Source organism: Elgaria multicarinata, chromosome 4, assembly GCF_023053635.1.
Source record: "Elgaria multicarinata webbii isolate HBS135686 ecotype San Diego chromosome 4, rElgMul1.1.pri, whole genome shotgun sequence".
Classification (NCBI taxonomy): Eukaryota; Metazoa; Chordata; class Lepidosauria; order Squamata; family Anguidae; genus Elgaria; species Elgaria multicarinata.
Window position 1 is genome coordinate 81,246,206 of NC_086174.1, and position 23,803 is coordinate 81,270,008.

The 23,803-nt window shown below is 40.5% G+C and overlaps 1 protein-coding gene across 10 annotated transcripts in view; it reads right to left on the minus strand.

Annotated features, from left to right (window-relative positions):
• Nucleotides 1–23,803, minus strand: part of EYA4 (EYA transcriptional coactivator and phosphatase 4) — a 146,477-nt gene that overhangs the window by 71,611 nt on the left and 51,063 nt on the right. For 9 of the 10 annotated variants that reach the window (XM_063124663.1, XM_063124664.1, XM_063124662.1 and 6 more), the window contains exon 3: nucleotides 4,533–4,582. In XM_063124663.1, coding sequence (XP_062980733.1) covers nucleotides 4,533–4,582 — 50 coding nt within the window. Of the gene's footprint in view, nucleotides 1–4,532; nucleotides 4,583–23,343; nucleotides 23,556–23,803 lie in introns of those variants that run through there. The other variant, XM_063124665.1, reaches the window with a different exon arrangement.

Below are 23,803 nucleotides of genomic sequence, written 5' to 3' on the forward strand. Positions count from 1 at the left end.
TTCTCCACTGTGATAAAAGAAGCTGATAAGGAAAGTGCCATTGTGATTCAGGACAGTGTCAAATATAAAAACTTGATCCTTCGACAGCTGTCAGTCACCTCTGGATACAAATATGTACATATGGTCCTACCACTGGCCAAAGACATAAAGAGCATCCTTGTGGAAGGTCTGAGTTTGGGATATATAACAGAGGGGGAATGTAATACTTGTAACACCAACCCCAGGGTACCTGTATTTTAAACCCTTCCTAAATTCATAAAGGAGAGACCCCTCCTCCACGTTGCACCATAGTCTCTGGTTGTAATACAGTGTTAGAAGCACTTTCCCAGTTTATAGATCATTTTCTAAAACCTTTCATTCCCGTCACGTTCCTTTGTACGTGATTCCTATGATTTCATAACTAAAATAACACCCATTAGTATAGAAGACAGAGATACTTTAGTCACCATGGATGTAACATCTCTTTATACTAATATACCACACACTGGACAAGAGAGTAGAAAACATCTTCCTACACATTTTCTTCTTGCTCTTTCAGACATTTCTTTGACAAAGAATTATTTTAAATTTAATATCAGCTTTTATTGGCAGACCAAAGAGCCCCATGGCTCCAGAAGTAACCAATTTGTATATATGACTGATTTTGATAAAGTACTTGTGTCCTTTTTTTTTATTATTATTTAAGCATTTTTATGCCGCCATTCAGCCAAAAAAGGCTCTCACGGCGGCTTACAAAAGTATTTCTTGACAGTCCCTGCCCACAGGCTTACAATCTAAAAGACATGACACAAAAGGAAAGGGGATTGGGAGGGAGGGGGGGAAGAAAGCAAATTCAGGCACTACAATCTTAGTTTCAAAGTTCAGCAGTGACAGTTGACAGTTGGCAGCAGGAGGGAGGGTGCTCTCAGCTGGAGCTGGACCCAGGCACGATGGAGAGGTGCCTGGCTGCTCCTTCCTCCCCCTCTGAGGGCCCATTTACAGAACATCTCCTAGTGGTAGATTGACGACATCTTCACTATCTGGAGAGGGGATGAGAAGGATCTGTATATGCATTTACCACATGGATCAACTCAAAAGGTGTAAACATCAAATTTGACATCCATTATAACAGCCTGGAAATCCACTTTTTAGATTTAAAAGTGAGAAAGGAGGGACCACAGTTTAAGACCTCTGTTTATAGAAAGTCCACGGATGTCGCAGCACATTTGAGATTTGACAGCTCTCACCACTATTCTCTTAAAACTCCATCCGACGAGCGTTTTATTGCACTCTCATTACCAGGCACTCCCAGAGTTTGCTCAGGTCCCTCACATGATGTCTTCTGCCTCCCACGTGCCTTCTGCCCCTTCTTGTGCGACAAAAAAAACCCTCAATAAGTCAGATGTTTTTTTAAACTCGGAATTGCTGCTCTCTCCTGCTGTGTGCAGGAGAAGCAGCACCATTAGAACAGTGGACTCAATGGGCCTCATGTTCATTGTGTACTTCCCTCTTTTGAAAACGAGAGTGCAATAAAATGCTCATTGGATGGAGTTAAGAGAATAGGGGTAAGAGCTGTCAAATCTCAAATATGCTGCGACATCTGTGGTCTTAAGCTGTGGTCCCTCCTTTCTCACTTTTAAATCTAAAATATGGATTTCCGGTCAGTTATAATGGATGTCAAATTTGATGTTTACATCTTTTGAGTTGACCCATGTGGTAAATGCATATACAGATCCTTTTGAAAAGAGGAAGTTACTGAGGAACGAAAACACGGGCAGAAAAGAGAAGGTAGGGAGCGTGTTAACCTCCTGTGTGATGGAGCTTATAGGGAAAACTTCCCATATGGGCAATTTTTAAGACTTAGGCGTAACTGCTCCAAAGATTCTGAGTTCAGAAAGTAACCTCGCACATTATCCAAACAACTGAGAGACAGGGGTTACCCAGCAAGAGTGATTCACCAGAATTCCAACAGGGCAGATAAAAAATCATGAGCTGATCTTTTGAGAGACCAGGGAAAAAACCTCAAAACAGATCAACTGCAGTTTGACATATAAATATGTAACAAACCACATGCAAGGGAGCATAAGAAAACACTGGCATATCTTGCAACACATCCCTGGCTGTCAGGATAGGCCTCTGGTTTCTTTTAGAAGAAGAAATTCTTTTAGAAATTTTGTGAACTGCCCAGAGAGCTTCGGCTATTGGGCAGTTTAAAAATGTTATAAATAAATAAAATAAATAAGAAGGAATAGCAGAGATATGCTGATCAGTAGTGATTTCAATGAGTACAGGGAATGCCCACCTATCATTTTAGCAGATACAACCACGCCTAGGGGCCATCACCCACGTGGACAATGTAACTATTGCAAATACACATCTAGAAGAACCACATTCAAAAATCCATCCAATTGTATAACATATACCTTAAGATATTTTTCAACTTGCAGCAGTGTTTATGTAATTTATGTCTTCCAATGTAAGTTTCAAATATTTGCGTAGGAAAAACCATCAGACCCATTAAGAAACGAATAGGGGAACACCTGAGTAATATCAGAAACAACAGTCTAGGTGCTACACTGGTATGCCATTTTGGGGGAAATGAACATCTTCTAACAGATCTTAAGTTTTGGACACGGGGAAAACTTAACCATAAGGATGAGAAGCCGCTGCTGAGAAAGAAACTGGAGTGGATTTTGAAATTAAACACCCCGTCTCCACAGGGGTTAAATGAAAAGATAGAATTTTATTATTTGGTGAATACCTATGATGCTGTAAGGTTGCACTCATGTTAGTACATATATTTATCATACAAGTAAACTCATCAGAGAGCCAGGATATGTTGCAGATCCAATTGCATATACATAGACTAACTCAGGTTTGCCTCTATAAGGTAAGTGAAATTGTCCTAAAAAAAAGCAAACTTGATCTACTTCACATACAATGCAGTCTTATACTTATCTATCCAGAAACACGCCCCATTGAGTTCAATGGGCCTTCCAGATATGTGTGAACCGGACTGCAGACCTGTGCAATCATGTATGTTTACTCACTGTGTTCAATGGGTCTTATTCCCTATAGTGTTTAGGAATGCAACCTTAAAATATCTTCAACACTGTGGTGTAGAAATCAGAGTTTTATGCCTGAACTGGGGGGAATAGGTTCAAACCTCCACTCAGCCACGACCTTGAGCCAATCATCATTTCTCAGCTTAACCAACCTCACAAGAACGTTAGGAAAATAAAATATGGGCATCTATCATATATGCTACCATGAGCTATCCTGAAAGGAAGGATAAAAGTTTAAGAAATAATAAGTATTAAAATGTTTTTGCTTAAAAACTATGTTTTAAAATCCCAAGGAGAACTAAAATATTGGGTATTCCCTGAATACCACTTGAACTCATGACTTTAGCATGGCTAAAACTACACATTCAGGGTTCTGAGTGCTATTGAAAATATCTGTACCTAGCAGTTATAGATATTTAAGTACCCCAGCCTTTAATGAGAACAGGAAGGAAAGATGTAATCTTATGAAATAGCATGGAACAGGAACGTTTTGCTATTGATGTTAATAGCAAAATTCTCATTGATCTTGGTAGGAAAAGGGTCATATCTCATGCTACACTTACGTACATTTGGACAATATTCATTACAGAAAGTGTATTATCAAGCAACAAGAAACAAAATAAAAGATTCCTACAGCATAACTTGAAAGTCCCTAGATCTTGTAGGCAGCTTTTTCTTTACTCAGTTCCTAGAAGGATAAGTTCAGGATGGGTTTCAAAATTCATTTTTATTACTAAATCATTTTATGTCCCAGATAACCGCCCAGAGAGCATTGGCTATGGGGCGGTATGTAAATGTAATAAATAATAAATAACAATAAGAATTGTCACTAATAGCTTGAGTCAAGTATATGATGTGAAGATTGTTTAAAAACTAAGAATATTTAGACCTATTTGAAAACAGAAGCAATAGATGAAGCAACTCTGAAAAGGCCTAAGTTGTTTCACATTACAAATTTTACACAAAACAGATGTAACCTCAGAACATAAATGCCTGGATGGCATATTTACAGTCATTCTTATTTTATTGCCCAAAACAGAAACAAAGCTGCCATAAATGTAATATATATGTGCATGAAGCAAACACTAAAACACATTGGAGACTATAGTAATTTCCTAATATCTATGGCACTATTATTCCACTTAAAAGACAAAAATATTGTGAAAGTAAATGTTAATGTATATACAAATATATAAAATAAATCAGCCATCAAGCTACTTTAACTGGAGTATTATATGTTCATAAAGGTTTTCCTATTGATTATGCATTCTACTTCCTATCTCTTAATCCAGATCAGTAATGCCAAAATAGTATTACCTTTGAAGTGAAATAAATTCAGAGGAACTTAGCAGGAGTCATTTTTCAGTTTGTGAAAATAAATGATCCATCAAGCTATTTTCATTCATCTTTGGCTTTAATTATCATTTTGGTAAATAGACTTCTTGCTTTATACTGCTCAAACTCAAGACAGCGTTTTAGTTGCTTTACCTGGAATTCTGAGATTCTGAAACATCCGAACCTGTGCACGTTTTCTTCACCTACAACAGAAAAAAATATTGCCAGTTATTTTCCCATGAAAAAGAAAACAAACAGAAAGGCTTCCTCGCCCGCAGTTCATGTACTTACATCACACAAAATGGATATAGCCCTGCTCACCATGGTCTCTATAAAATACTTCTCACATTTTACAGTGCGGATATGCAACACTAAACAGTGTGCTTCATTATTATCCCACGAACAGCTGCCAACTTAACTTCCCTTGACTCCATCAGCATGTAAAATGTTCAGCTAAAATAGTTTGGGAGTAGTCTGACTTGGAACAAAGAAACCAAAGAACCAGGTTCCCTGCTTAGAAAGGAGAGAGCCAAACTGTTCTCAATTCTGAAAAGAAATGTTTTCCCAACTGATACTGCTTCTGTTTCCTGCTAAAGCTCACAATAATAAACACCAGATTCTGTGGCAAAAGTGCAGTGTTATCTAAATAATTCATACATTAATTTTCATCTTCTGAATCCGGTTATGCTTAATGTATTTTGCCAATGTGTGTTCCTCCAGTTCAAATATTGTGCAAATTTTCTCAATATGTATTTATAGAATATACTTTGTGTTTTCTATCTTTGTAATACAAGAAGTTTTACAACATCATTATACTTCCACAAAACCAATACAGTTTTCTCCTTTGTTCCTAGAACACAATTTCATTGAACTTGAATAAAAAGTTATAAGTGTGTGTTCTAAACTTCCAAATTATGTTTTATATCATACATGTTATGTTTTATATGACACCTTGGTATATAATGCTTTAGGACACAATCCTATGGGACTGATGCTCAATGGATGGAGGACTCAGAAGTTGGATCCCTCTGCTCATCCTAAGCCTTGCTAGCAAGAGATCTACAGGGCGAGATAAATAGAAGGTAGTTTCATAGGCTAGGCTTTTGCTGTATTTTTGGTTAGATGGGCCTTTGAGCCATTCTAGCTAATGCATGCTGCCAGGGATAGCATCTGAGAAATTTCTGGATCCAGTGGATCAACAGCTTCTCCTCCTATCTCCCCTGGCATGCCCCTCCCTAATTCTTTGTTATCATTATTCTGAGGCTGGAACTCAAATTTTGGGAGAGGAGCTGCTGCAGAGCTTTCCACTGCAGCTGGGAGGGGTGGAGAAAACTGACCACGGATTTTCATCTCTGAGGTCATAGCTCTTTCTACAGCTTCAGAGGGGAAATCCCTAGTATCCTATGGCCCCTCAGACGCTGTGTCTAGGCTAGGTATGTGCTCCGCTCCTATTAGAAGCGCAGAAGCAGGAGCGAATTGGCCTGCTCCGCCTTGCCCAGAGGCGGAGTAGAAGCGGACCGCGGACCCCTAGAAGCAAGGCGAAGAGAAGCGCCCATTTTCGGAGCGCTTCTCTTTCTGCGGAGCGCTCCGATCGCCATCTTGAAACATTTCGCCCATAGATAACTGGGTTGTTTTTGAAGCTATCGTTCTGAAAATTCTTGTGCTTAGACAGTCGTGGATGGGGGTCATTTTGAGACTACTCTCACCTTTCTGCGTCATGCAGGTCGCGTGCTATATTTTTTAAAAAATCGGGTCAACAAACAGGGACAGCGCGGGTCAAACGGCGGTTTTCGCCCATAGGATTGCATTGCGGAAAAGAATCGGGGATAACTGGGTTGATTTTTAAGCTATCGTTCTGAAAATTCTTGTGCTTAGACAGTCGTGGATGGGGGTCATTTTGAGACTACTCTCACCTCTCTGCGTGGTGCGGGTCGTGCGCTAGAATTTTTTAAAAAGTAGGGTAAAGGCGGGAAAAAGATTACCTTTTCGATTGCTGAGGGGCACAGTCAACTCCCGGTCATGATCACATGATCCCAAAGTTGGAGGAGGGGATAGGCAAAATGGGTAACTTGGGATTCTGGGAAACTTCTCTTTCTTAGTCTGAATGGACTTTTCCCAGTGTTTTTTAAAACAGTAGCCCCACCAAATGCACAAACACAACCAGTGAAATCATATACTAAGCCAATAATAAGAGATAGAAACACAGCACTGCTACCCACCCTAACTTTGGGGAACAACTGAAAAGATGTGGTGCAAGGGGATGAGCTCCCCTAGGGCATCTCATTGTGGACGTGCCCCCACTCTCTCCTGTACTTGGAAGGCCATCAGAGCCTTCCAAAGAGAGTAACCCGGTGGAGCGATGCCTATCATGAGTTGAAGTGACAGTTCCACTTCTTAGCGGTGGAGCAATGGCTTTCATGAGTTGAACTGACAGCCTTGCTTCTTAAAAGACTGGTTGACCACCAGTCAAATTGGCAGCTGCTGCTTCCCACTCCCCTGGGCACGTCCCCCTATTGCTGGTAAAAGACAGATATAGCCTTTTTAAAAAAGTTCTTCTTGCTGTTTATTCAGCAACACTGCTGCTTTTAATTCCACCCCTCCTTCGTTTATTTATTTATTTATTTATTCCATTTTATATGCATTACTGGCTTATCCTTGGCTCACTTCCTTATGCCCCCAGAAATGTCTGCTGCCTGCCTGCCTGCCTTCCCTCTCTCCTCCCCTGCTCGCCTTGCAGGGATGTTGTGTGTGTCTGGCTTTGACTCATGGGAGAAGTCCTTCCTGCGCTCACTTGGAGTTTTGGAAGTTCCAAATCCATTTTTCAAGTGTGGAAGAAGATTCATATAGGTTGATCTCTACTCCCCAATTCATGGCATGTTGGGATTTCCTTTGAAATGGCCCCATTGAGAGGTCTGCAGGTTTAAGCCCCGCCAAAAAACAGGGGATGATGGGACTGCCTTGAGTCTCGGCGTGCGGCGTATGTATCCCTGGATAAGCTATCATGGTGGTGAGTTTGAGGTGTTTTTTTAACGTGCAAATTGACGGAGCTATTGGAAAGGGGTGTGAATGGGTGTTGGATTTTCATAAATTCCCCAAAAATCAGGGGATGATGGGATTGCCTTGAAACTTGGCGTCCATGTGGACACATGGATAAGCTTTCATGGTGCCGAGTTTGAGGTTTCTAACATACAAATTGACGGAGCTATCGAAAGGGGTGTGACTTAGGGTTATGGGTGGTGCGTTGGACGTTAGAGCCCCGCCAAAAATCAGGGGATGATGGGGCTGCCTTGAGTCTGGACGTCCATGTGGACACATGGATAAGCTGTCATGGTGGCGAGTTTGAGGTTTCTAACGTGCAAATTGACGGAGCTATCCCAAGGGGTCTGAATGGGGTGCCCGATTTTCATAAATTCCCCAAAAATCAGGGGATGATGGGATTGCCTTGAAACTTGGCGTGCATGTGTATACGTCCATGAGGTGTCATGGTGCCAAACGTGAGGTTTCTAACTTGAACCGAAAAAAGTTGTTTACTTTTTTAGCTTTCAATGCAACCCTATGGGGGGGAAAAACGGAGCTCTGATCCGGATCTGGAGTTCCGAGCGGAGCGGAGCGGAAATGGGCGGAGCGGGGGCGGGGCGAAGCGGCCCGATCTGAAAATCGTGGATCTGGAAGTGAAGTGGAGCGGGGGGTCCATGCACACCCCTAGTCTAGGTGTCACAAGATTGCTCTGTTATAATTCTATTCACATTCATATTTTTTTAAATCTGTCTTTCAATATGAGGCAGAGGGGAGGGATAACAGAGACTGGAAACACAGTCAAGATTAGTAAAGAATAAAGCTAGAATTTGATCTAGATCCAAGCTCATGTCCACCATAAATATCTATCAGCTGGATTCAGACATAACAATTTCCTACTACAAGGACAATCCATGGTGAACCTTGGGCTTTCCTGCTTCCCCTCGTTTCTCCCCCACTTTCATGCCTGCAAGATGGAGATTAAAAGCTTCCACTTCCAATTTCCAATTAACCTCAGTTTGTGATGTCCAAACTCATGGAACTGGAATTTTTTAAAATTATTGTATGAGAACCAGCCATGATCTTCATCACCTGTTATACTAGAAAAATGACATGTTTTGGGAACTATAGGCCCGAAAGGGAAGTACAATAGATCATATGAAAATCTTTCAACTTTAGCCACTATCCAAGGAAGAAATAATGGCCCAAGGAGTTCTGGAATACTTTCTATGTTCTATGAACAAGGTAATATGTTCTGAAATCAGAACATCCATTATATTTAGTAAGTTTCTGAATTGGCTAGTTTAGAAACATGTCCCTAACAAAAGAGGCAGTGATTTAGAATGAAAGTTTGGATTTCTAAATAGTGTATGTCTTAGGTTCCCCCCCCCCCCCCCAAACTTGGTAGTTAACATCACCTTCCAATCTATATCTATATTTCTAAATAATGTGGGAGCTCTTTTGGAGCCATAATCTTTTCTATTAGCCAAAACCTATTCTCAACTTGGGGTATTTCTTCCTTTCCTGATAATGGCATCACAGATTCTCTAGGGCAGCCTTCCCCAGTCTTATGCCCTCCAGATGTTTTGAACTTCAACTCCCAGTGTTGCAAAAATTGCTCGTTCCCTGGTGTACCAAGTCCAATTCAGCACACAAGGAGGAGAGGAGATGAAGTATGGGTCAAACAACGTTTATTCTGCAGAATAAAGAGACACAAGAGCTAATTACTCCCAAAGTATGTGCCTACCTCGCGAGGTAGCTACATTTTATACACTATCTTCTCTGGTGTCACATATGTAGGCACCATCTAACAAGAAATTTCTAGCTGAAAAGAGAATACATGGCCTGTTCTTTTGGCAAGCATCAACATAAAGAGATAGGTACTCATTGTTCTTTAAGAGAACATTCACTTGATTTTGCTTATCTGAAGAATGGCTTCTTTTAGACATTTTGCAACATTTCGTTAGCAACGAACGTAGCAACTCTGGTTCAGAGCTGGTCTCTTTTCCATACCAGCAGGTTGGGAGCTCTAGAACTGCTCTAGAAGAACTGCTGCTGAATTTGGAAAGGCAATGGTATTGTAAACCGTTGTTTATTGTTTTTATGCTCTATTGTTTTGTCTTTTAAAATTGTTTTTAATATTTTTATGCTGCCTAGGGAATTGTTTTATTGATTGTTTTTTCTCGTTTAAATTGTTTTTAACTTTGTATGCTGCCTAGGATATTTTATATATAGATGGGATATAAATTGAATGAATAAATAAATAAATAAATATTTCATCAGCTGTAGTTGAATACTCTCATCACTGGCATGGTTCCATTATTTTCACATTACTTAGCTCATAAAAGGAAAGCATGAATCCTTCTACCATCCCCAAAAGCTTTCCTGAAATGGCTGGTTTCTTCTCTTGGGAACTTGACCCTCACTTGAGATGTCTGATGTCTTTTGTCAACATCTTAGGAAAAGATATAAGCTTGCATGGGACCATCTCACATGACAACTCTCCCTTTATCCCTACTATGCCTTGTTAAAGTAGCCTCCAATATTGTCCTGAGAAGGCTACCCAATTCTAGGATAAAAGGGAAAGGTGAATTGAAGTGTTTCCTTGGACATTTGGCCCATGTGATAATTAGATGGACTCCTGTGCTATTATTCGGCACCTTATCTAACCTGGGCGTATGGAATTATGAGGAACAACTTATACTACCCAGTCGAATTTTATGTCTGGCTGTTTTTTTAGTAATGTAGTGGTTTTATAAGTTTTTAATCAGTTTTATTTATTTTTATTTATTTATTTATTTATTTATTACATTTTTATACCGCCCAATAGCCGAAGCTCTCTGGGCGGTTCACAAAAATTAAAACCACAAAAAACATCCAAAAGGTTAAAAACACAATTACGAAATACAGTATAAAAAGCGCAACCAGGATAAAACCACACAGCAAAGTTGATTATAAGATTAAAATACAGAGTTAAAACAGTAAAATTTAAATTTAAGTTAAAATTAAGTGTTAAAATACTGAGTGAATAAAAAGGTCTTCAGCTGGCGACGAAAGCAGTACAGTGTAGGTGCCAGGCGGACCTCTCTGGGGAGCTCGTTCCACAACCGGGGTGCCACAGCGGAGAAAGCCCTCCTCCTAGTAGCCACCTGCCTCACTTCCTTTGGCAGGGGCTCACGGAGAAGGGCCCCTGTAGATGAACTTAAGGTCCGGGTAGGTACATATGGGAGGAGGCGTTCCTTCAGATAACCTGGCCCCAAACTGTTTAGGGCTTTAAATGTCAATACCAGCACTTTGAATTGGGCCCGGACCTGGACTGGCAGCCAATGAAGCTGGAAAAGGACTGGCATAATGTGATCTCATCAGCCAGTCCCTGTTAGTAAACGGGCTGCCCTCTTTTGTACCAGCTGAAGCTTCCGGACCGTTTTCAAAGGCAGCCCCACGTATAACGCATTGCAGTAATCCAAACGAGAGGTTATCAGAGCATGGATAACTGTAGCTAAGCTATCTCTGTCCAGATAAGGGCGTAGTTGGTATATCAACCTAAGCTGATAAAAGGTGCTCTTTGCCACTGAGTTCACCTGTGCCTCAAGTGACAGTTCTGGATCCAAGAGCACCCCCAAACTACGGATCCGATCCTTTAGGGAGAGTGCAACCCCGTCCAGGACAGGGCAAACATCACCTCGCCGGACAGATGAACCACCCGCTAACAGTACCTCTGTCTTGTCTGGATTGAGTCTCAGTTTGTTAGCCCTCATCCAGTCCATTACCGTGCTCAGGCACTGGTTCAGAACAGTCACTGCCTCACCTGGATTTGATGAAAAGGAAAGGTAGAGCTGGGTATCATCCGCATATTGATGACGCCTCAGTCCACATCTCCGGATAACCTCCCCCAGCGGCTTCATGTATATGTTAAACAGCATAGGGGATAAGATAGAGCCCTGTGGAACCCCATGGCTTAGGAGCCACGGCACAGAGCAATAATCCCCCAGCACCACCTTCTGGAATCGGCCATCCAAGTAGGAGCGGAACCACTGCAACGCAGTACCCCCAACTCCCAGCTTAGACAACCTATCCAGAAGGATACTATGGTCGATGGTATCAAAGGCCGCTGAGAGGTCCAGGAGAATCAACAGGGTCGCACTCCCCCTGTCTCTCTCCCGACAGAGGTCATCCCACAGGGCGACCAAGGCAGTTTCCGTTCCAAAACCAGGCCTGAAACCCGACTGAAATGGATCTAGATAATCCGTTTCATTCAAGAGTGCCTGGAGTTGTCCTGCAACCACCCGCTCAAGCACCTTGCCCAGGAAAGGGATATTAGCCACCGGCCTATAGTTGTTAACATCCTCCGGGTCCAGATTAGGCTTCTTCAGGAGTGGTCTAATTACCGCCTCTTTTAAAGAGGTCAGCACCACTCCCTCTCTCAAGGAGGCATTTACAACCTCCTGGACCCAGCCGGCGATCCCCTCCTTATTTGATGTAATGAGCCACGAGGGGCAAGGGGCAAGCACACAGGTGGTTGACCGGACTTGGCCAAGCACCTTGTCCACATCCTCGGGCCTCAATAACTGAAACTCATCCAATAAAACTCAACCGGACGGCGCTCTGAACGCCTCTACTAGTGGAGCTGCATTAAGTGTGGTGTCCAATTCATGACGAATCTGAGCAACTTTATCTTCAAAGTGCCGTGCAAACTCGTCACAGCGTGCTACCGAGGGTTCCACCATCTCTCGCCCTGGCCCAGAGTGTAACAGGCTGCGAACCACCCGGAAAAGCTCCGCCGGACGACACTGAGAAGACGCAATGCTGGTGGAAAAGAACTTTATATATTTTATAGTATTTTTATACTTGATGTTGTTCCCCGCCTTGATCCAGAGGGAGATGCGGGTAAGAAATAATTTTATATTATGATGATGATGATGATGATGATGATGTTAACTTGTATGTCAGTATTAAGGTTTACCGTTATTACTGTTATTATTACAGGAAAAGTAACATTACTACATGAAGAATACGGCATAAACTATCAATTCAGATGCAGAACGGAACTGCCAAATGCAGTTAACTGCCATAAGCATATGCAGCAACTGTCACAAGTTCACCAAAATTCTATTTCTTTAAAGCTTCAGTAAGTAATTTCTCACCACTGGGTTCCCTATGCCAGTGCTAATAGAGCTTGCTGTGGGAGACCCTCCTCCTGCTACTATTCTTCTGGTGCCTGCTAATCTCCAGGCAGGATTTATTCAGTCACCTTCTCCACAGCTTTAAACAGTTATATAGTCAAGTCAGGAAGGATCATCTCACTAAACCCTGCAGAGAGAAACTGCTCACCACATGATGGAAGACCTGCAGCTTTCCTCTTCAGAAACCATATAATTTGTAAATGTCAAAATCACCCATGTTACCTCAGCAATGTTGCTCTAGTCTATAGGGACTTTGTGCCCTTCTCTCAGGGTCTTTTGCAATGCTGATTCTTCTGAGGCTTTCATCTGCATGCTGGCATTGTCCTACTTCATGGCCGTTTTGAGAGGGGATGTTGATTGGGGGAGGAAAACATTGCCCTAACTCTTCCCTTCCTGGTGTACATGTAGGTAAATCCTTTTCAGATCCAACAGAATGGAATGAGTTTATCTCACAGCACATTGTCCCCTTGTAACATTCATAACACAAAGGAAAAAGGGCAGTGGGGGAGGTTGCATTGAATTACTTTTAACACAGGCGCCTGACAATTACATTTGGAGAATTAACTGGCAGAGCAAAGTGAGTTCAGAATCCTCCTTTTTTGTTTGTAATAGCTCTTCAGATATCAGAATGAAATTTTGCATACATGTTCAGGTCATAATTCTATGTTTCATCGTAGCCCTCCACACTATATTTAAAGGGAGAAAGGAAATGCAAAAATGCATTATCTCCTTTGAACATTCCTTTAAGCTGTAGAAATAAAATTGTGCATGAACATTCAGGACAATATGCTACATTTCAAGTATCACAACTTAATGTAAGTCTGGTTACTTGTGACATTTTAATCCTATTCTTCCTTCAATGGGGTTCAGGACAACATCCATTGTTTTCTCTCTTGCCCCATGTTACTCACACAAAAACTCTTAAATAGGTTAGGTTGAGAGAAAATGATTGCCCCATGGTTCACTTAGTGAACTTCATGGCTGTGGAAGAATTTGAATGTGGAACTCCCGTCTCTTCCACCTCATTTATGTTCATGTCCCAAACAGCTGTTACGGAAGACAGCAAGGATGTAACCACACATACACAATGTAATATGTTCCTTGAAGATGAAGATGTTGGACTGAAATTTGTTGAGTACTTTTAGAACAACATTCTGCATATCATGTTCAAAGGTTGACTTAAACACCACATCCATTTTCAAGGGCGAGAAATCCAAAATAGTTTGTAATGCAATATCTGAAGTGAAGTTTCTGAAACACTCTGTTTTACTAGTTACGGATAGTTGGAATTCTACTGTTTGGCCTTGGATCAGGGAAGAGAAGAGCTAAAGTTCCATTTTGCAGAAACTCCACCATCCAAACTGAACTGTGGAAGCTGGAATGAATTACACTGTTTACTCCAGACAAAGATGCCTAAATTTCCTTTCTGCAAAAACCTGGTTCAGAGCATGTGGTGGAGATGTTCTAGGAGCCTCACCACACCTAATGTTTTTGGAGCATTTGAGGCAGCCTCCTAGAGAAGCTCAGGGACATCCTGGACCACTCTAGGATTGCCAGTTTGCATGCTCCAAACCGACAGTGCAGCCAACAGGTATTGAAAATATTGCCTGCTGGCCACAGCAGACATAACCAGGATATGTGAGGTGGTCTCGTAGAGGATTTCATATGCTGTAAGTCTCTGGCATGACAGGAAGACTTACAAGCCACATGAAATGTGATTAACATTTTTGGAGTAGAGTACAATATGGTGCAATGCACCGGATCTTTGTCCTGCTCTGAAAATACTACCAAACCAGTTAGCTCAAATAGATAGCCCAACTAACTAGACTAGGGTCTACTTATGGATTGGAGATGGAGTAGGATGTGGAGCAATGCCCTAATTATTCTAGAAAACTCCCAGTATGCGCCCAGTATAAAGTTGCATTATCAATGAGATGGTATAGAGAGTTAACACTGTTTTACCATATTTCTTCAATTCTAAGACGCACTTTTCCCCCCATATAAACATCTCTAAAAACGGGGTGCGTCTTAGACTCGATGGCGTCTTACAATCGAAGAAATACGGTAGTTTAGTTTATTAAACGTATATCGCTCTACACAACCAAAAGGTCTCCCAAAGCAAATTACATTAAGTTTTTAGATATATGATTGCTAATCTTAGTTGTACAAAAAGAAATTCCAGTTTTTACAAATAGGTCCAACTGATTTCACCAACCAATTCCCAATGTTAGTGGAAGGAATTAGCTAATTTCAAAGGGATATATTTTCAGCATGGAAGTGTTTAACATCACTGCATTACACTCCAATCATATATGTACCTGTCTTATCAGGAATAACATCAATAATTGGCACCTTATAAAAGGAATTCCAAGATGTAAACAGAAACCTCTTTTTGCCAATAACAAGGGGACAGAATGTTAAGGACCTACTTATCCATCACAGCAGACTTCATAAGAAGGAGCAGTCTGTACTACGGAACTACTTGGAGAACCTAAGTGATGCAAATCCCAGTCATAGACACATTTATATGGATACATTAGGAGCTTAATGTAGTTCAGCACTAATGACAGCATTCTGTTGGAACCCTACAAATTATTTACCATTTGTAGATTATAGCAATAAGTGCCAAGAGTAAAATAACTCCTGGCATTATCTCTGATCCATCTCTCTCCTCTGTTCCACATATTTAGTCCAAAGCCAAGTTATGGCGCTTCTCATTTTAAATCACTGTATGGATGTGTTCCTTCCTCACTGACCCTTCAGCAAAAAACTCTGGTCCATGACCCAATCATCTTTAGCCTAGACTATTGCAATCTTCTCCTCTGTGGTCTTCTGTTACCTCACCTTGTCCCCTCCCCCCATTATCCTGTACTCTACTGTCAAAATCATTAAACTCTCTCATTGTTCTAATCATTTGGTACCAGGGGTGTTGTTAGGGGTAGGCCCACCTGGGGACGAGCCCTGAATCTTCTGAGCTGTGTCCTGGATCTTCTGAGCTGTCCCAATTGCCATAATCTGCCTTAATACAAGCCTGCTTCTTCCCTCTAAACTCAGTAGCCTTGCAGTTACTAAGCAGGCCTTAGGATTCACTCCCTTAGCAGATGAATAGGGAGTGCAGTGCATATGCACCAGCCTTTTAAACTGGTTTAAAAGTTTGCTCCAGAGTTTGCTCTTGTTTCTCTCTCCTCCTACCTTTCTGCACTTACATGCCCATTGTTGGGAGCTTTCTTGAAATTACTTTTTGAAGAGCTAGAGGGAAGGGGAAGAAGAGCTCCATGTGAAATACTGGTAATTCACAGAGCATCTGATTTTACTACCCCAAACTGGAACCTTTGAATTCTGTAGAAGTTTAGTATCTTCATTACAGCAAAGGATTCAATCAGCCTCTACAAACCTCTTCTCTCCCTCCACTGTAATTTTTCCTAAGTAGCTGCAGGCCTCAGATTATTCCAAGAGGAGGATTAGAACTACATATGATTGGGGAAGTTTTGGGGCTTTTAAATAGGTTTTATAGTTTTAAAAAAACAAGAAAAAGCCCTCAGCTGCTTTACCTCATAAAGTTAATTTAAGTATGTGCAATCCTTACAACCCCCCCCCCTCCCAGCCTCCTAAATTCCTCTGAAGTGCTACTCGGCTTGGGAAATTCTCTCCCCTCTTCATTTCCATTCACCATTTTTCTTTACTTCTTCTTCCCTCTCCTATACAGGGGCTGTTTCTACACCAGGAACATCCAGGAACATCCCGCGATCGTTCCTGTGCATCCAAACGACACACAGGGGATCCCGGGAGCAGGCAGGGACAATCCCTCCATTTTCATGGGATAATCCTTATGTGTAGAAAGGGCCAAGGTCTTTCTTTCCTCTTCTTCATTCCACCCAAAGCACATATTGGGGAATTCTTGTTTGTCAGTTGCTATTAACCAGCAACAGGAAGGGCTATAACTCAGTCGTAGAGCATATGCTTGCACAAAGGAGAGGGTGTTTTCAGTGGTGGCCCCCCAACTGTGGAATGATCTCCCTGATGAGGCTCGCCTAGCGCCAACACTGTTATCTTTCAGGTGCCAGGTCAAGACTTTTCTCTTCTCCCAGGCATTTAACAGCATTTAACAACACTAAGTTTGTTTTCTAACGGACCCCAGAACTGTTGTTTTTAAATGAGTATTGTTGTTTTTATACTGTTATTTTTCTGTTTCTGATGGTTTTTAAATTTTGTATACTTCTTTAATGTTTACTGTTTTTAACTTTTGTAAACCGCCCAGAGTGCTTCGGCTATGGGGCAGTATATAAATGTAATAAATAAATAAAACAAGACATCTGGAGTGCTGCTGGAGGATAGTAGAATGAGGATGGATTGTTGTATGGAAGAGAACATAATTGGTGGGGGAGAATGTAAGTGCTCAGTGGTGAAATAAATGTATTCCAGATATGTTCAGAGGCACTCTATATTTAAGAACATAAGAGCCCTGTTGCATCAGACCAAGGTCCATCTAGTCCAGCATTCTGTGCACATAGTGGCCAACCATCTGCCTATGGGAAATCCACAAGCAGGACATGTTGCAAAAGCACCCTCCCACCTATGTTCCTTTGCTGTTAACACTGGTGAAAAATAAATACATTCAAGTACTTCTAAATTTGCATGCTTATGTGCACTGAACTCGGACCAAGTCTGAAACCCAAGCAGAACTGGGCAGTCCTCATGTCTCAAAACAACATATTTTGCTTTAGTTTTGCTAAGAGCTGTAGGAGGAAAAATGGAATGTGGTTCAATGACTCACACATCCACCTTCTAATCCTAGGACACATTTTTACCATACTCAGTGTGCTTTGGGGAAGGGCAAGGATGGGACCATGGGACCAAGTCCTTTCAGTTCCATCTGAACCTTTGCAAGTTTTTTTATCTGGAGGACACCTCTAATGACCTGTGCATTTTCATACAAATTTACCAAAACCATGGAGGGTGTGAAGGGAAGGGAAACCAATCACTCCCTCCCCAAATTGGAGAACTCCCCTTCCGCATGAACTGCTGCACCTATCATCCTAAATCTTTTGCTGGTTTCTTACTCAGGGACATCTCTAGGCAGCCTGTAATTCCCAGAACAATGATCCACAAGGAACATAGGGAAATATGTATGTCCTTTTTTGGAGCCCTTCAAAATGTCAAGGCTACCTTTGCATGAAAAACCCCGCGGCTATCATTCTGCAATTTGGCAGGCATGATCTCTAATGGGGCAACTAATTGTAAACTTTTCATTCAATTCTTCCAAAAAATAAAAATACTTTTGGCAGTCTCCTTTAAAAGAAAATCAAAATATAAAGGCAAATAGCACAAAAACAAAACAAAACACCTGGCACCTATTTTTCTGGTTTTGGGCAAATGTAATCCCCTCCTAAGGGTTTTCTATGCCTGCAATTATCATCAAATTCTGCTCAAGTAAAAAAAGCTAGTGTATCCCATAATATTCAGCAGGAAGCACAAAGACTAAGGCCATAGCTAGACAGGGTGAAATCCCAGGGCAATCCCCGGGATCGTCCCTGTACGTTCACATGACGCACAGGGGATCCTGGGATCAGGGAGGAATGATCCCTCCCTTGCCCCGGGATCTTGCACTCCCCGTTAGGCCCAGTTTTTCCGCAGTCTTGGGCTGACCATGGAATGTGTGGCCAGGCGCCGTGGTTTGTCCCAGCTCCTTGCAGTTCTTCGCGAAGAGCTGGGACCCGCACCCCATTGGGGGTGGGGTGGTCTCGCAATTGGGGGTGGGGGGAGCGTGAAAAGTATTTTTTTTTAAAAAAACACCCTACCTTTTGTGCACGAGCGTTCATGCGCTGCTCTCCCTTTAAAAATAAAAATGGCAGGCGCAACGCCTCTCCCTCTGAGGTTGCCGTGTGCCGCATGTAAATGGGGTGGTGGTGGTCTCGCAATAAAACCATCACGAGATCTTCACTCCTCTGTCATGGACTAACAGGTAGTTTTCTGAACCTTGACTCAGATTTGTATTGAAATAACTCTAAATTTGCCCAAGTAGAGGCGGGATGTTTCCCAAAACCACTGAATTGCAGTCTGACTTGGAGTGTGTGTGTGGGGAGGGGGGGGGAGTCAGTATCTTATGTATGTATGTATGTATCTGTACACACACACACGATGTACACTGACCCCTCTTCCCACTTCAATATGATAAGCAGATGCAAATTTGGGTTATGGGCCTGTGCCCCAGATCTTTTAAGAACCTAGCAATGCCCCTGTTTGGCACCCCTCCCCAAAACACTACACTGTCACTGTCTGCTTCTGGAACCAGCACAAACTCCATGTCCTTACTTTCAAAGCTCTGTATGGGACTTGGCACCCACATCTCTCCACTCTTATATCCCAATGCATCCATTTGATTTTCACTCTTCTACCATCCAAAAGTCTCCTGTTCCTTCCAAAGGTTCTACTCTTAAATTGTAAGCTCCTTGTGACAGGGACCTGTCCTCTTCTACTCAGAGTAGCAATATATTTATATGAAAGACAATGAAGGAAACTGTATACCACTCTGTATACAGTGGTACGGTATACAGTGGTAAACTCAGGTTTACCACTGTAAAGTTGTAATGTGTGCCAATATTTAGCTGTACACAATAAATGCTTTTTCAATACTTGTGTATGCAACTCAAAAGTATCACTCATAAATCAGGTCTATCTGAATACTGGTCTGCATGCTGGTCATTTTCATTTCATCAGTAGGAATAGGAAGGTAACAGATTTTCAAGTTATTCTTTAAAAATAAGCAACTAAACAGCTATACTTATTTTAAAGTAGGCTTTATGCATTGATCCTTTTAGTTATAGCCATTTATTTCAGGAGTGGGCAACACATGGCTCACATGCACCCTTTCCTTCGTCTCTTGTACACACACACCCCAACCCGGACACACACACACGGCACTGAACTTGCCGTAACGGAGACAAGAAAAGCAGTTATTTTGCTTTAAAACAAGATTAATGAAGAGTGCAGGCCTTGTTTGCAAGCAAAATCATGTTCCCAAAAGTGTGATTTTGCTTGAAAATAAGGTATGCACAGCCCAGGCACCTTGCTTCCAAGCAAAACTGTCACCATGCTGCCAGATTTCAGTGGCAAATGTAGTGGGGTGGGGGGCAGGAGTTCAGCCCTTAGCCTTGCTCACTCTTGAGTTAGTTTCTATGGTATGTTCAAAATTATGAAATAATTTTGTTTTAATGTAGAATTATATAAAAATGGATTTACCAGATCATTAACTCAGTTAAGCTAAGGAGTTCTCTGTGTGTATACAGGCTTCCATGTTTGTATAATTTCATAGATCAGAAAACACATGCATAGATCTGAAGGGCACTGTAATGCAAATCCAAGTGCTGATGTTACCTATCTAATATATTACATTGTTGTTAACGAGTTTTGCATTTGAATGTGCATCCTCATCCCATTCTGGAGCAAGCAGTCTCCCATAAATAACATTTTAAAAGCACAAATATAGATCAGGACCTATTTACATAAGCGATGTCCACTTCATGTTACTTTTACATTCTCAGCATCCCTTACCCTACACACTTCCTGGATTGCAAGTTTCCTCAGCTGTCACAGCCTGCTCAGCACATTGGTATCACAATCAAAAGCAAAATTCTACCACATAATCAATCCAAACTCATCCCAAATACATTTTTTACAAAGGCATAAGCAGACGTGAATTTGTTCTTGTTTCAGTTAAGCTAAAATGGTAAACAATCAGGATATCCTTTGGATTATTTTCTGTACCTGAATATAGATGACACTTATACATCTGTATAATAATTATAAAGTGTGGAAATGTAGAACAAATTCTTTCCATTATATTTAGGGGGAAATGCATATATGAAAAATATACTTGGATTATGCTTTTAGTTTCAAATGATTCTCTTTTGGACGTCTGGAGCATGCAAAAATGCTGAATATCAAACATATACACCCAACTCCAAAAAATAAACATCTTTATTTATTACAATAAGGGCATTTTGGAATTTGTGCTCACACAATTCCTAAACATTGTCATTTGTTTTAATTGCCAGGCAAATAGAACAAACTTCCATTGTCACACACATGTCCAATCGTCAATGGCACCGTTCAGGGATAGCTATTTCTAAAATAACAATATCTTACAACAAGGCCTGGTTTTAACGTCAAAGATCTCTCCTTGAATATTTACTAAAACAATTAACAAATAAGGTCTAGACTAACCAAACAATTCTATAATTGTGATTTAACTATTAATTTCTCTACATAAATGTCACAGCCATTACTGTTTAACAAATATGTGTGTGTGTGTGTGTGTGTGTATATTACTATTAACTCCTTTTAGAAATAAGCATACAGAATCTATTTTTCTTCTGTTTTAAAACATATAATCACCAGCCCTGAGCTACTGGGATGAGGAGATTAAAATTACACACATATTTATGCAAATAAAATTATTCAAATATTCATAATGATGAAATGACAAGTGACTCTACTAACTGTAGAGTTTATTTTGATAAAATAATCTTACTCTTAAATATCTGATTGGCTAGGCAAATGTTTGTAATATGTTAACCTCTACATTACATAAGTTTTTGTGTATTTTTTTCTATTTGCTTATCATCAGTATTTTCCCATTAACTTCAACTGGGCTTTTACAGGACACATTACTGATTGGTTTTCCTCTAAGTAGTCATTTATTTCACAAACAATATCACAATCAATGATATATATAACACAGGTTTTATAATAATATTAAAACACAGGTAACTTTTTTTGTTCACCACTTTACGCTTTAAGCATATTCCAAACTTTTGGGTGAATTGCAACATTGCGGAAGTAGACTTCTGCTTGTACAACAGGACTTCACCTTCCTCTCCACCCCTTTCCCTCCTCAAATGTGCTCCATAGGGCCCCCCAACCCTCCAGAGCAGTTTTTTTGGGGTGCATGGGCAGCTATTGGGGGGCGGGGGGAGAGAATCCATTCTACCTATGGAGTGTATTCTTTTGGCAGATGGACCACATTGGATTTCACCCTTAAGTTTATACCGATGACTGGGGGCAGTGGGGAGGAGTGTATAGAGCATTCAGAAGTTGCCTACAGTGGTATTGAATTCTAACTTAAATATAATGTACATTATAGTTGTTAATCTTGGCTCATGTTACATTACACACTGGTAAGCAAATAATCCCAGATATCATTCAACATACACTTAATAAGTTGTTTGGCATTTGTGTTTCTTTAACAGCTGTCTTGCGTTTTCTAAACATACACTCATAATTTTCCCAACATTAAATCTGAGAGGACTTCCCAGATGCTCTTTTATGGTTCATGCTATGGAATTCATTAAACTACTTTATAGAACCATATAGTGTAATTATAAATATTTAAATAAAGACCTTTAAAAACAATGTTAAAGGGCTTTCCTTAATGTAAAATGGTAAAGATTTACCAGAAGAATTCATCTATAGATATGATTTTCATATTCTAAAAGCTGTTAATTTAGAAGTCAAAACCTGATTTAAAAAATGGTTCAATTGAGCTGAAATATGTTTCAGAAAATACTGAGCAACCTAAGAAAAGAAACATGTAATTGGATACCGCTGCTTGCTGTTCACTAGACCGTACAAACCAAATTGAGGAGCATATTGGCTGTAATAATTTATCATGATTTTCTGCAAAACAGGCTCCCCCAATAATACAATTCCCTGCAGCTATAAATCGATTTTCACAAATGGACAGTACAAGCATTTCATTTCTCTCTCCGAAACTTTACTTCCTTTTCTACAGTAATAAAATACTACTCCTAAGGCAAAAGCCTTTCCCAAGTTATATTGAATGAAAAAGACATTTAAGAAGCAATAGTTGTTAACACCAATTCACATCAAGGATCCTGAATGCAATAAGAGGCATTACCGGTAACTTTTGCTGTATATAATTCTGTTCCTCTGTCTACAAGAATATCAGAGTGTGCATGAGAGAGCACTATAATGGCTGAACACCTGCTTAACTAGTATAGTTTTACAGCCAGATACATTATTTGCATCACTATAAACTGTATCAAAAAGTCCAGAATGATTTCTAAACTCTGGAAAAGTGCTGTAAAATGCAAGCTCCGGAATTTGGCTCCAGAGTGTCAGGTTAAACCTTCAAAGAATTAAGGGATAGCAAAAAAAAACCAACAATGTGACATTTTCTGGTCTGCAATTACCTCCGAAACATTACAAACTAGTATTTAAGAGGTCTTCAGATACGATCACTTAGGCTGTGATCCTACAAATACTTAACCCAAAATAAGCCCCATTGAACATACAGTAGGACTTAATTCTGAATAAACATGCATAGGATTGTGCTGTTAGTTCATGTCAAGATATGATGATTTTATTGCACAACACTGCTTCTTGCACAAAACATAATTAGATATTAAATATTTCATATATTAGCTATCAAAGCTTTCAGTATACTTTCTCCATTTTTAATATATGTGAAATGTCTAAATATCCATTCAGATTATATATACAACAATCCTTTATAAAATGATGTTTGAAGGCAAAACTATTAAGAACTTCTATACATGTGTGAACTATTTTAATAAAACTATATAAAGAAACCCACAACTTTAAACAAACCTAGAAGGAAAAATTATACCTAAATGAAAAAATCTCAATAGTGATTTGGTGGCTTCAATGATTAGTTACTATTTATTTTCAGCTGCCTTCTGAACATGCTAATAATTAGCCCATATGGAAATAAATTACAAACTTACCTCATTTCCCTCTCAAGAAATTTAAAAGAATTCCCCAAGCGTGTTGATTCCGCTTTCAGAAGAAGGATATGCCTTTGTTAGGTTTAGCATCAACTGTATTCCAATACTCAACACTGGAGGTGCGCAGACAATTTCAGGATCAGATTATTTAGGAGACAGCACTCTTGTCTCAAATTCAGGTAGAACTAAATACACTTTGTTGTTCCTTGAGCAGTCACAGCAGGCTCAGTGGGCTTACTTAAGTTAACTAAAGTGGAGATCTGGATAGTAAACAAGCTTGGCTCAGACCAATAGCTTTCCACACCCTTCTGTTTATAGTAAGATGACTTGCATTCAGAGGTCACCCTCATCAACAGCTCCTGTCTTTCATTTGGTATCTTACATGGTGCATTTATCCCAAGGCTCTTTTAATGAACCCAGCTCCCCAGCCCCTACTTGCCTGCTGTCACTGTGGCACATC